This window comes from Lepisosteus oculatus, chromosome 4 (genome assembly GCF_040954835.1).
Source record: "Lepisosteus oculatus isolate fLepOcu1 chromosome 4, fLepOcu1.hap2, whole genome shotgun sequence".
Taxonomy (NCBI): Eukaryota; Metazoa; Chordata; class Actinopteri; order Semionotiformes; family Lepisosteidae; genus Lepisosteus; species Lepisosteus oculatus.
The window spans coordinates 2,845,150-2,856,956 of NC_090699.1; the positions used below are offsets into that span (position 1 = coordinate 2,845,150).

At 47.0% G+C, this 11,807-nt stretch overlaps 1 protein-coding gene across 2 annotated transcripts in view; it reads right to left on the reverse strand.

The window, feature by feature from the left end:
* Positions 1 to 7,185, reverse strand: part of LOC138238044 (E3 ubiquitin-protein ligase TRIM39-like) — a 34,418-nt gene extending 27,233 nt beyond the window's left edge. For both annotated transcript variants that reach the window (XM_069187850.1, XM_069187851.1), the window contains exon 1: positions 6,052 to 7,185. In XM_069187850.1, coding sequence (XP_069043951.1) covers positions 6,052 to 6,642 — 591 coding nt within the window. In that variant the 5' untranslated portion in view covers positions 6,643 to 7,185. The remainder of the gene's footprint in view (positions 1 to 6,051) is intronic.
* Positions 7,186 to 11,807: the final 4,622 nt, after the last annotated feature.

An 11,807-nucleotide genomic window follows, 5' to 3' on the forward strand; every position in this document is an offset into this window, starting at 1 on the left:
AGTGTTACGCATGGGAGTGATCCCAATATCCTCTAAATACAAACATTAAACACTTGTGTTCACAGCGATGAAACTTTATTTTTTTAAACGACATTATTAATAAATACAGGACCGACCGGACTGCAGGAGAAACTACAGCCCGACCACTCGCTTTCAAACACTTCACAACCCACCACAACGACCTGTATACTGTAAGAAACTGGACAGCCTGTCTGTTAAACCGGTTTATTTCAAATCCCAGTTCAGCAGCTCGTTCATCTTCTCTGAGACCATTTTCCTGACGACGCAGAATAAAAAAGTGCTGAATTCAAAGACTGTGTAATGCAAGTTTTTACAGAAAAAAAATATAATGGAAAAAGCAAAACCTTGCTGAAATATAAGAAAGCCTTCCCACTTACTTTGAAAATGCGAAGAAATATCCAAAGTATTCAATTTAAAACAGAAATAACACATCCAGAAACCCAGAGAGAAAGACGAGAGAAACAGAGGCGCTCATACTGAGTTCAGACTGCTCGCGCTCACTGTCCGCCTCTCTGATAGGGCACACCAGCTGTCAATCAGTGAGCTCTGACCACTGACAGAGGGGGACGGGGCTAATACATGCCCAACGCGAATGGGGGTTTTAATCGATTCAAGAAGCTTTATTCGCATGACTAATGAATACTGACTTAATACTCTCCTCATACTTAATACTTCAGTGTAAACTCTTAATACTTAATACTGAATAAATACTCCCCTTTGCCTGTCTGCCTGTCAATCTAGTGAAGATCAAATATATTCTTATCAGCTCTCATTTTTTGACTCCTGGAGCCTAGAAAGGCTGACACAGTCACCTACATGAATATATAAACTCACCAGCAGCCATATCACTCTGCAACTCACAACTGGCAGCTCAGTGCAGCTCAGCAGGTGTGAGCCTGGTCGGTACCTGGATGGGAGACCTCCTGGAAAAAACTAAGGCTGCTGCTGGAAGAGGTGTGAGTGGGGCCAACAGGGGGTGCTCACCCTGCAGTCTATGTGGGTCCTAATTCCCCAGTATAACAATGGGGACATGATACTGTAGGGAAAACCGGTTCAGGGACGCCAAATATGTAATCATAGTGGCTCTCTGAAGGCACCAGTTCTGTAGGGTTTAGGCATTTACTGAGACAATTATTAATTGTAGCAGTAAATCACAAAGTTGGTTCTGTTGATGGCTTTAGAATCCAACCATGCGACATAACTCAAACAACGCGCACACAGGTACTAATACACGAGGATACATTTATTAATACATAGAATATGCATATAAACCTAACAGATCTTATCGAGAGGGTTATCAGAATACAAAAGGTATATTCGGTCAGTTACAAAGAGTTACACATATCAAGAGGACATACGTTCAGTATATCATTCATTAAGACCGTTTCGGAAAGTGAACTTGGTTACAACTTCTACATTAGATACTCAAACAAGCACATAACTCTTAGGAATTAAATTGATATCAACTGGTTTGGATAACAATTGAATTCTCGAGCTGTAATGCATTGAAGTTGAATACTCATCCAATCTTTGGGGATTCAGATCTCCTGCGGGCACAAAGAAACAGTTGCAGGCTGTTGCTGTCCAATCCGCGCTCTCTGGCTCCGTGCCAGGCTGTGCTGTGCGGCTTGCGACGGTGCGCTGCTGATGCTCACTGTCCGGCTAGTTGGTGTTGTTTAACTAGCACAGTTTGTGCACAGGAGAAAAGATGACTGTGGGTCCCAGCAAGTCAGGAAGAGGACCGGTTCGTTCCTGATGAAGAGATTGTTCTGAATAGTGATTCAGCTGTCCACAGTTCCGTCCTGTTCACGAGGCCTGCTCCTGGTTACTCTCTGGCAACCTCCACTCTAGACTCTTAGAACAAAGGAAAGTTCTGGCACTCGGACACACTGGCCGTTCCATGGTTGTCCGGGCTGAGTCTCAGGATGGTCAGGAGGCGCGCTGCGAGAATGTCCTGCCCTTGGGAGCCTTCTGCTCCTTTGAATTCCCTTTAGAATTGTTGAATCTGAATCTGAATCTGAATCTGAAACTCTCAGGCTCTCTGTGTTGCCTGTTTTTACCTGGAGGAACTTCAGCTCATTGATTGGCTGAAAGTTCCATGGGCATCAGAGTCCCACGTGGGTTACTCGGCCCTACCGGTCCCTGATTGGTTGATCAAGGTGAGATATGAGTCACTTAGTCCTGACACTTAGGAATGCAATCCAGATGTCCATCTGGCACTCCCTAGACAGATAGGCACCAATGGATGACCATTGATCATGATAGCCAGGCTTAGCTAAGTGCATCCCCCTTTGGGAGCTGTCCTTATCAAAAGAAAACATCTTGCATGAATGGTTTCTCTGTGGCTGCACCACAGAGATGAACAGAGAAATGGGGGCCTCATTTGGGAAGCTCAGAAACACTTAACTCTGCCTTATTAATAAGCCTCGCCGCTACATATCCCCCCTTTTTGAAGGTCACAAGGTCCTGAGGCGTTGTTGCCTTCAAAACAAAACAGAGTTAAGTGATGTCCCTTGTCATTAGAACATTAATCTTAAATGTCTACATTACTCCTCGAGAATTCATACCGGAACCAGCATTGGATACAAACAGGATGAATAACATCTGGAGTATGTATAAACACGGTAGGAGACATTATCTAAGTCTAGGAATTACACATCAGGAAGTTCACTGTCAATATCTGATACCTCTGTAGTAGATATTTGGGGAGAAATCACTTCCTTTCTTTTGACATGCTACCTTTGACTCATTCATGCTACCCGGAGTACATCTTGATGTGAGAGTACAGCATTCAGAGTACACTGTCAGTCATGATCCAGCTACCTGGCAGTAGTGTTACAATAACAACAGTTCCTGTTCCCCGCCCCCGATAAACCACAACACCTGTGTTGGGTATCTGCTACGGTGGTTTGGAGGTTTGTTCCATTAAAGCAAACTAACTACCTGTACCTCTTCAGGGCTTACTGTTTCTTGGATTTCTATCCAATTCAATAGTGTGGCACCTGAAGGCATCCACGACCTCAAGTTTGGTCTTAAATTGTCTGGTTCCAGACCGTACAGTATTAAGTTCAAGAACACTGTGGCCTCCTCGGGAACTTGCAGGAAAACTGTTTGATTAGGTAGCTGCATTGCGGTAGCTGTATCATGCCTGTCACAAGTCATGGTGACAGTTAAATGTGGTGTGCTGACCAGCCATTTACTTCCCACCTGCTCTTCGTGGGGTTCATTAACCTCCTTCTGCTCATTAGTAGCTTTACACCCTTCAGTGGTGAATCGTTTAGACACAGCCAATGGATAGCTTTGGTAGCCATACCCATCTCAAGATTTGGAACCGAATTCAATCTTGGTTTGCCTTCTGGGTGAGCTATGAGCGATGGGGTTAATGTCACATACGCCTCTACTGAGAAGAGTGGAATCAAGTGGGTTGGGATTTGTGCCATGGTTAGACTGGCTACAGTGGCACTAAACCCCCTTAACAGGTCTTGTGTCAACATTCTGGCCTGTTGCACACAAGGATAAACCCACTGTATAACACCGGCAATCATGTCCACTGGTTGGGGAATAAGGTTTAACCCTGTTGCATAGGAAGTTGCCTGTAGGGTTTTCCCTAAGCTTTCCAACTTTTGCTGCTGTTGATACAGTCTGTCACTACCCTCTGGCATCTCTGACACCTGCCTTCTTGGGGCAGTCAGGGTGAGAGTGCCAGTAGCACACAAACCTACCAGAAAAAGCAAACGTACAACAGTGGCGGCAGCAATCAGTCCTCCCAAAAGTCTTTTCGGGTGGCTGATCCCAGTCATCTCCTTCTGAGTGACTGTTGCCTTTCTAAGCTGGCGCAGCGTGTACATGGTGTCTTTCTCAGTATGCCATGTGGCATCTTGGGCACCAACATCCTGGAAATCTGGGGAGATCTGACGCAGCTGCTGATGCTGCTCATCCGTTTCCAGGGCATCTGCTTTTTCGATTTGTTCATGCCTGTGCTCTAGGAACCCTGCAGGGGGCGGTGCAGCGGTGGAGCATGCCTGACCCTCGGCTGAGTGGTCATCTGGAGCACCTGAGTGATCTGGGATTGTTATCCCATTCTCACTGTTCAGGTCCACCCTGCACACCTCCTGATTGAGGAATCCCTCTATCGGCATGTTTACAATCGTTCGCTGGGGGTACTGTAGATCCCCTTCCCAGCACTTTATTTCAATCCTGTTTCTCTGCTTTCTGTCCCATAGTCCTCAGTATAATAAATTAATCCTTGAGCACTGATGTGGTACCAGTGGCTTCACAACTGCTGCTGTTACCCCTGTGTGAGAAAGAGAATCATGGCTCTGGACAGCCTGAACAACTTTCACCCTCTCTCCAACTTTCATACCCTTTCATTACCTTTTCATGCAGAAAGTTTACAGTGTGCTGTTAGATTTCAGGTATATAATCCTCTTTGAACTCCAATATGGTTTCAGACAACCTCACAGCACAGAAAGTGCCCTGGTCAAAGTCACTAACGATCTTCTAACAGCTTCTGATTCTCGTTCTCTTTCTGTCCTCATTCTTACTGAACTCAGTGCTGCTTTCGACACTGTCAGCCATGACCTCTCACTTTCTTGTCTTGACACTGTGTTTGGAGTTTCTGACACTGCTCTTCAATGGTTCCAGTCTTACCTCACTGATCAATTTCACTTTGTCTCTCTCGGCGATTGTAGCTCTGAAATTGGACTCATTAAGTCTGGTCTTCCTCAGGGGTTGACACTGGCCCCCTACCCTTCAGCATGTATGAGTTCTGATGATACTCAAATCTACAGTACAGTCTGTCCATACTAAACAGACACTGACATGTCTCTGCTCTAATTGCTTCTCTGACATAAACACATGGATGACTCACAATTTCCTTCATTTAAACTGCTACAAGACAGAAGTCATGCTTCTTGGCACACCAATGCAGTATCCTTATCTATGGATGACACTGTACTGGAGTCACAGTCAAAATTGAAGAACTTGGGGGTTATATCTGATCCAGGATGACATATTCAACAAATTATCAAAATATCATTCTTCCACCTCAGAAATACTGCCAGGCTGCGTCCTATGTTATATCTAATTGTTGCTGAAAAGCTGGTCAACTCTTTCATCTTTACTCATATTGACTACAGTAACGCTCCACTCGCTGCAGCCCAGAGCTCTGGCATTCTATCCCTATGGATGTCATAGAGTCACCTTCCCTGAGCTCTTTCAAATCCAGACTCACAATCTTCTGTTTCAGAAGGGTTTTAATTTAACTGGGTCTGTTTCTGCTTCTTTGCTTTTATACTGTTTTCCAAAACCCCCTTCTACCTTCTACCTTTTGTGTTCTGTAAAGTGCTTTGAGAAGCAATTTTAAATCTATCATATAAAAATAGAGTTTATTATTATAAATAATAATACTATTGTGCTGAAATTAAAGCAGGACTTCATTAATGAGGGTGCAGTCTGTTCTAGAGGTGTTGAGTATGCTGTGCATTAATGAGGGTGCAGTCTGTTCTAGAGGTGTTGAGTGTGCTGTGCATTAATGAGGATGCAGTCTGTTTTAGAGGTGTTGAGTATGCTGTCCATTAATGAGGGTGCAGTCTGTTCTAGAGGTGTTGAGTATGCTGTGCGTTAATGAGGGTGCAGTCTGTTCTAGAGGTGTTGAATGTGCCGTGCATTAATGAGGGTGCAATCTGTTCTAGAGGTGTTGAGTGTAGTGTGCATTAATGAGGGTGCAGTCTCCTCTAGAGGTGTTGAGTGTGCTGTGAAGTTGTACGGTGCTACATGAGGACAGTAAAGAGGGAAACAGTGAAGGAGAGGTGGAGGAGATAATGAACAACAGACAGAAGAACAGGAGACACTTCAGAGACACAACCAGTGTGGATCACAGCTGAGTACATGAGCAGGACTCAACAGTGGAGATCCAGCATTACAGATACAGTAAATACAGTCCAGAGATCACTTAAAGCCCCCAAATATCCTAAATATCCTTTTTACATGTTGTACTAGACACTTTATGAACAGACACAAAGTCCTCACCTGTTTCTCAGTCCTTCCTGCTGCAGCTGAGACAGTATCATGGCCTCTGTGTTCATCCAGTAGACAGAGATAACAAACACACTTCTGGTCAGTACGGCAATAGACCTCCAACGGTTTTTCATGAGTGGAGCAGATCTTCTCCTGCAGTTGTCCTGTGGCATCAACCAGCTTGTGTTTCTTCAATGGAGCAGCTTCATAGTGAGGCTGGAGGTGAGTCTGACAGTAAGAGGCCAGACACACCAGACAGGATTTCACAGCTCCCCTCTGTCTCCCAGTGCAAACATCACACAGCACATCTCCAGGGCCAGCAGGACTGTGAGCAGGAGGAGGGCCACTGAGCCCTGTCTCCTTCAGTTTCTCCACCACTTCAGCCAGGATGGTGTTTCTGTGAAGATCAGGTCTTGGGGTGAAGGTTTGTCTGCACTGGGGGCAGCTGTAGATCCCAGTCTGATCTTCCTGATCCCAGCAGTTCTTAATACAACCCTTACAGTAACTGTGTCCACAGAGCAGAGCCACTGGATCCTTAAGCAAATCCAGACACACTGAGCAGCTGAACTGGTCCTGAGAAACTGAAATACTGCCTTCTGCCATTTTTCTGACAAGTAGAAACTGCACAGAGAGGAGCAGTAGAGACGAAGCTGCAGTGAGGCTGTTTCTAGTGAAACGAAACTGATCTCTGAGTTTCACTTCCTGGATCTGCACAGAGCTGCAGGGGTGTGATTATTAGGGGGTGTGGTTGCTAGGGGTGTGATTAGGGTTGTCAGGGGGTGTGGTGAAACAGGACGCGGCGCACACACTCAAACAGCAGCGAGGGACACGCGTGACGAAACGAGCCGAGAGGAAGTCGAGGGGTCTGGGACGTGTCACCATCCCCACCCCTCCTCTAGGGGGCGCTCCGGTCCTCTCCGATGTCCCCTGGTGACGGGCCCCTGCCCCCAGTCCTGCCCCTCCCGCTGTTCCGGGCTCAGCACTGGGAAGACCCGCCTGCCAGCAGCTCCAGGAGAGCCCCGACGGCACGGGCTTCACCCCGACTTCACCCTGACCCCTGACCCGGGGCTCGCAGCGCCTGGTTCGAGTCCCTGTCCCTGCCCCGGATCCCCTTCCGGATCGGAACCCGTCTGTCTCGGATGGACCCCCCGGCTCCTGTTTCAATACATTTGAAACATTTATTTTCCTTCTCTAGGAATCTGAAAAGTGCAAAAGCAAGTGAACGTTTGTTCTATGTCAAAAATAATCTTCTTATATAATTTCCTTCATCACCTCTGGCGGTTAATTGTTTTTTTTCTGATTGTGTCTTTTTCCTCTTGTACTGGTTTCTGCTCCTCTAGTTGTAGTTGTATCTGTAAATTCTTTAAACACTGAATCATTTAAAAAAAAAACAAAGAAACCAGCCCTGCTCAAACTCCTCAACCTCATCATGACAGTCGGCTGTTTCCCCGAGGCCTGGAACCATGGACTGATCACGCCCATCTGTAAAAGTGGAGACAGACTCCATCCCAACAACTACCGGGGCATCTGTGTGAACAGTAACCTGGGGAAGGTATTCTGCAGTATCCTGAACACATGAATACTGGCCTTCCTTACTGAACACAGTGTCCTGAGCAAGAGTCAGATTGGCTTCTTGCCAGATCACCGCACATCTGATCACATTTACACCCTACACACACTGATAGACAAACACGTCCACCAGAAACACAAAGGAAACATTTTTGGCTGCTTTGTCGATTTCAAAAATGCATTTGACTCGATTTGGCGTGAAGGACTCTTTTACAAAGCCCTCCAAAGTGATGCAGAAGACAAACTCCACAACGTCAATGTGCTCAGAGAACAAATCCCAATCAGATCTTATGATGTTGGCACAGCTTTGCACCACATGCATATTATATTTGGAAGAACAAAGATAAAATAATAATAGTAATTGCTGACACTTATATAGCGCTTTTCTGGACACTCCACTCAAAGCTCTTTACAGGTCATGGGGATCCCCTCCACCACCACCAGTGTGCAGCCTCACCTGGATGATGCACCAGTACACTCACCACACACCAGCTCTCAGTGGGGAGGAGAGCAGAGGGAAGCCAGTTCAGAGAGGGGGGTTATTAGGAGGCCATGATTGGTAAGGGCCAATAGGAAATTTGGCCAGGACACCCCTACTCTTTTCGAGAAACACCCTGGGATTTTTAGTGACCACAGAGAGTCAGGACCTCGTTTTTACATCTCATCCGAAGGACGGTGCTTGTTTTACACTATAGTGTCCCCATCACTATACTGGGGCCTCAGGACCCACACAGAGAGCAGGGAGAGAGGGCCCCCTGCTGGCCCCACTCACACCTCTCCCAGGAGTCTACCCTCCAGGTACTGGCCAGGCTCCCCCTGCTGGGCTGCAGTGGGCTGGGAGCTGGGAGAGAGCGCCCCCTGCTGGCCCCACTCACACCTCTCCCAGGAGTCTCCCCTCCAGGTACTGGCCAGGCTCCCCCTGCTGGGCTCCAGTGGGCTGGGAGCTGGGTGAGAGCGCCCCCTGCTGGGCTCCAGTGGGCTGCCAGTTGTGAGCTGCAGAGTGACCTGGCTGCTGTCCAGATCAAAACGTGCCAAACCTTTGGAAAGAACTAATAATGCAATTGGAGACTTGTCGATTGAGGTAATACGGCACATCTTGAGAGCTACAGTACATAGCTCAGTACCTACGGCGAGCAATGAAGAGATTCGGAGCACCTAAAAGCTGTTTTTGCAGAGGTTCATCCCCTTCCACCCAAACCCACCCGTTTGGACATAACTTCTACAGAGGAGACAGCTCTAAAGTCAGGACTCCGCGACCTGGCAAAGGTGTTCTGTGGCTGTAAGTGACTGAACACGCGGTCTCAGAAGTGGTGAAAAGACCGACCCCCGACTAACGCCAAGCGTCCGCACGTCAGTACAAGACTTGGACTTGCGAAAGCATTTTTTGCTGGGGCAGAATCAGAGAATGTGGGGGCAGGAAGGAGGTGATGTGATGGTCAGGGGTGCTGCAGCAGAACCTTGAACCTGAACTTGAACTTTACTGCCATATGTAACCGGTACTGGTCCAATGGAATTCTTACTGACAGGAAGTCTCTCGATAGTAAAACAAGTGTAAAAAACAAAACAAAGTGCAAACAGTGCATCAGGACAATATAGAAACAAACAGTAGACAATGTGCAAGTAAACATGCAGACAGTTTGAATGTAAACAATACAGACGTGTAAACAATGACTGGAGATGTGCGATAGATAAGAAATCACAATGAGGTAGATGGTGATGGTGTAGGTGTGGTCCGAGGGGGATGGCTCAATGTTTTCGCCAGTCTCACTGCTTGTGGATAGAAGCTATTGAAGAATCTAGTGGTCAGTGTCTGTATGCTCTTATATCTCTTGCCTGAGGGCAGTGGGGTGAAGAGCTCATGCCCGGGGTGGTGACTGTCCTCTGTGATGGCCAGAACTCTGCCACGGCAGCGGTCCTCATAGAGCTGTTTAATCTCGGTGAGACCGCAGCCGATGATCTTCTGGGCCATATTGACCATTCTCTGCAGTGCCTTTCTTTCTCGCGAAGAGGTGTTGCCATACCACACGGAGATCCCGTTGGTGAGGACGCACTCGATGGTGCAGCGGTAGAAGTTCACCAACACATGTATTGGCATCCCCCAGCGCTTGAGGCACCTCAAGAAATAGAGGCGCTGCTGAGCCTTCTTCATGATAGAGTCAGCGTTCCCAGTCCAGGTTAGATCTTTAGAGATGTGAATTCCCAAAAACCTAAAGCTGGTGACTGTTTCCACTTCCGTTCCATCAATACTGAGTGGGCTGTGAGTGTGTGGCCTGTGTCTCCGAAAGTCCACTATTAGCTCTTTCGTTTTCTTTACGTTCAAGTCCAGGTTATTGCTATAACACCACCTAAGCAGCTGTACGACTTCATCCCTGTAAGTGGACTCGTCATCATCACTGATCAGTCCTATTATAGTGGTGTCATCTGCAAACTTAATGATGCGGTTGTTGCTGTGTCTTGCTGTGCAGTCGTGAGTGAACAGGGAGTACAACCTTGGACTCAGACAGCAGCCTTGTGGGGTTCCAGTGCTCAGGGTGAGTGGTGTTGATGTTTTATTGCTTATCCGCACCACCTGTGGTCTCTCGATAAGAAAGTCCAGCAGCCAGTTGCAGACAGAGGTGCACAGACCTAATCCCCTGAGCTTTGTCACCAGTTGACTGGGTATGATGGAATTGAATGCTGAACTGTAGTCCACAAACAGCATTCTCACATACGAGTTCTTAGTGTCCACGTGTTCCAAGGCTGTATGCAGAGCCAGGGAGACGGCATCATCCACTGATCTGTTGTTCTGGTAGGCGAACTACAAGGGGTCCAGGGACTCTGTGATGGAGGAGTTGATGTGTGACAACACCAGCTTCTCCAGGCATTTCATCACCACAGATGTTAATGGTGGTGATGAAACACCACCAACATTGTTTTTACCACATTGTAGTCATAGAGACATTTTAGTCAAGCGGTTTAATTTATGTGCATAATAAAATGTATTTCTAAGAGAATAATTGAACAGCTCTAAGTTCGATACTCATTTTGTCAACAGTGTTTTCCCGCGGTACAGCACTGCGTCACGAAGCTAACAAAGTGAAATATTTCAGATGCGGTCGGAGAGGGCGGTACTGAGAGTCCTGAACTGGACGTTTCTCAGGTTGTTCTGAGAGTCTGGACACGGCTGGGATTAAAACAAAAGTTGAACAAGTAACGAATTGTAGCGCGTTTTGTTCCAATACAGAGAAACTAAAATAAGCGAAATGAAATATATTTATTTTTCTGTACATGCCAAAGTTTCAAAAAGAATCCCTCAGATAATGATGTTGAATACACAAACTGCCGAAGCAGTGCAGTCTCTCGTGTTTCGGGTTAGTTTATATATATTAAACACAGCTGAACACAACACCAGGAATGAGTTTAACTTCACTTCTTACTAGAACAGCAGGTCTGTCGCCATCTTCTAACCCGCTTGCTCTAGGGAGCGTCTCACAATTACCACACTAACCAGCGCACAAGGGAGTGTGTTAAAACTACCTCTCATGACACAGTCCCTCTGTGGACAGAGAATCGTCCACATGAAATGTCCAAACGGCAGGACAGAACACAAGACTGACACGGAGCCCAAGTTTCTGTCCGTGAAGGAAAAAACTCGCCGCTGCCAACAAACTTTTGGGCATCATATTGTAACGCAACTGGGGCTCAGGCGAGCGCCCTTGCCGCATCTGGTCCGTCCCGGGCACCGTCCGGGGCTCGAACCCGGGACTTCCGCGTCTCTCTGCAGCGACCTAGCCCCGTGAGCCAAAGAGAGATCTCTCCACAGCCCAGTAGCTGTGGTCCTGCTATCACAGGGAAGGGCGGTGACGTCACCCGCTCTGGTACGCCGGCTCTTACACAGCGCCTGTCGGCCGTAAGCGTTACAATATGAAGGAAAGCGGAGCTTTCACTGGCCCATTACCAAACTTCATTGGGAAATAAAATAAAGAAAAGACTAGAAAGAAGCATCCACTTTTCCCTGGATCACGATCAGAGATCAAATAAAACGTCTCTCACAAACCACCACAGTAAAAATAAACCCCAAACGAACATAAAATACCGAATATAGTCATGTATCCCCGTATTAAAGGGAGCCGGGTATTAGACTGGCTGGAGCTGCTCACAGACACAGCGCTGGTGATAAACTACAACTCCCATAACCACCCTGAGCCACTTCCTGTCTG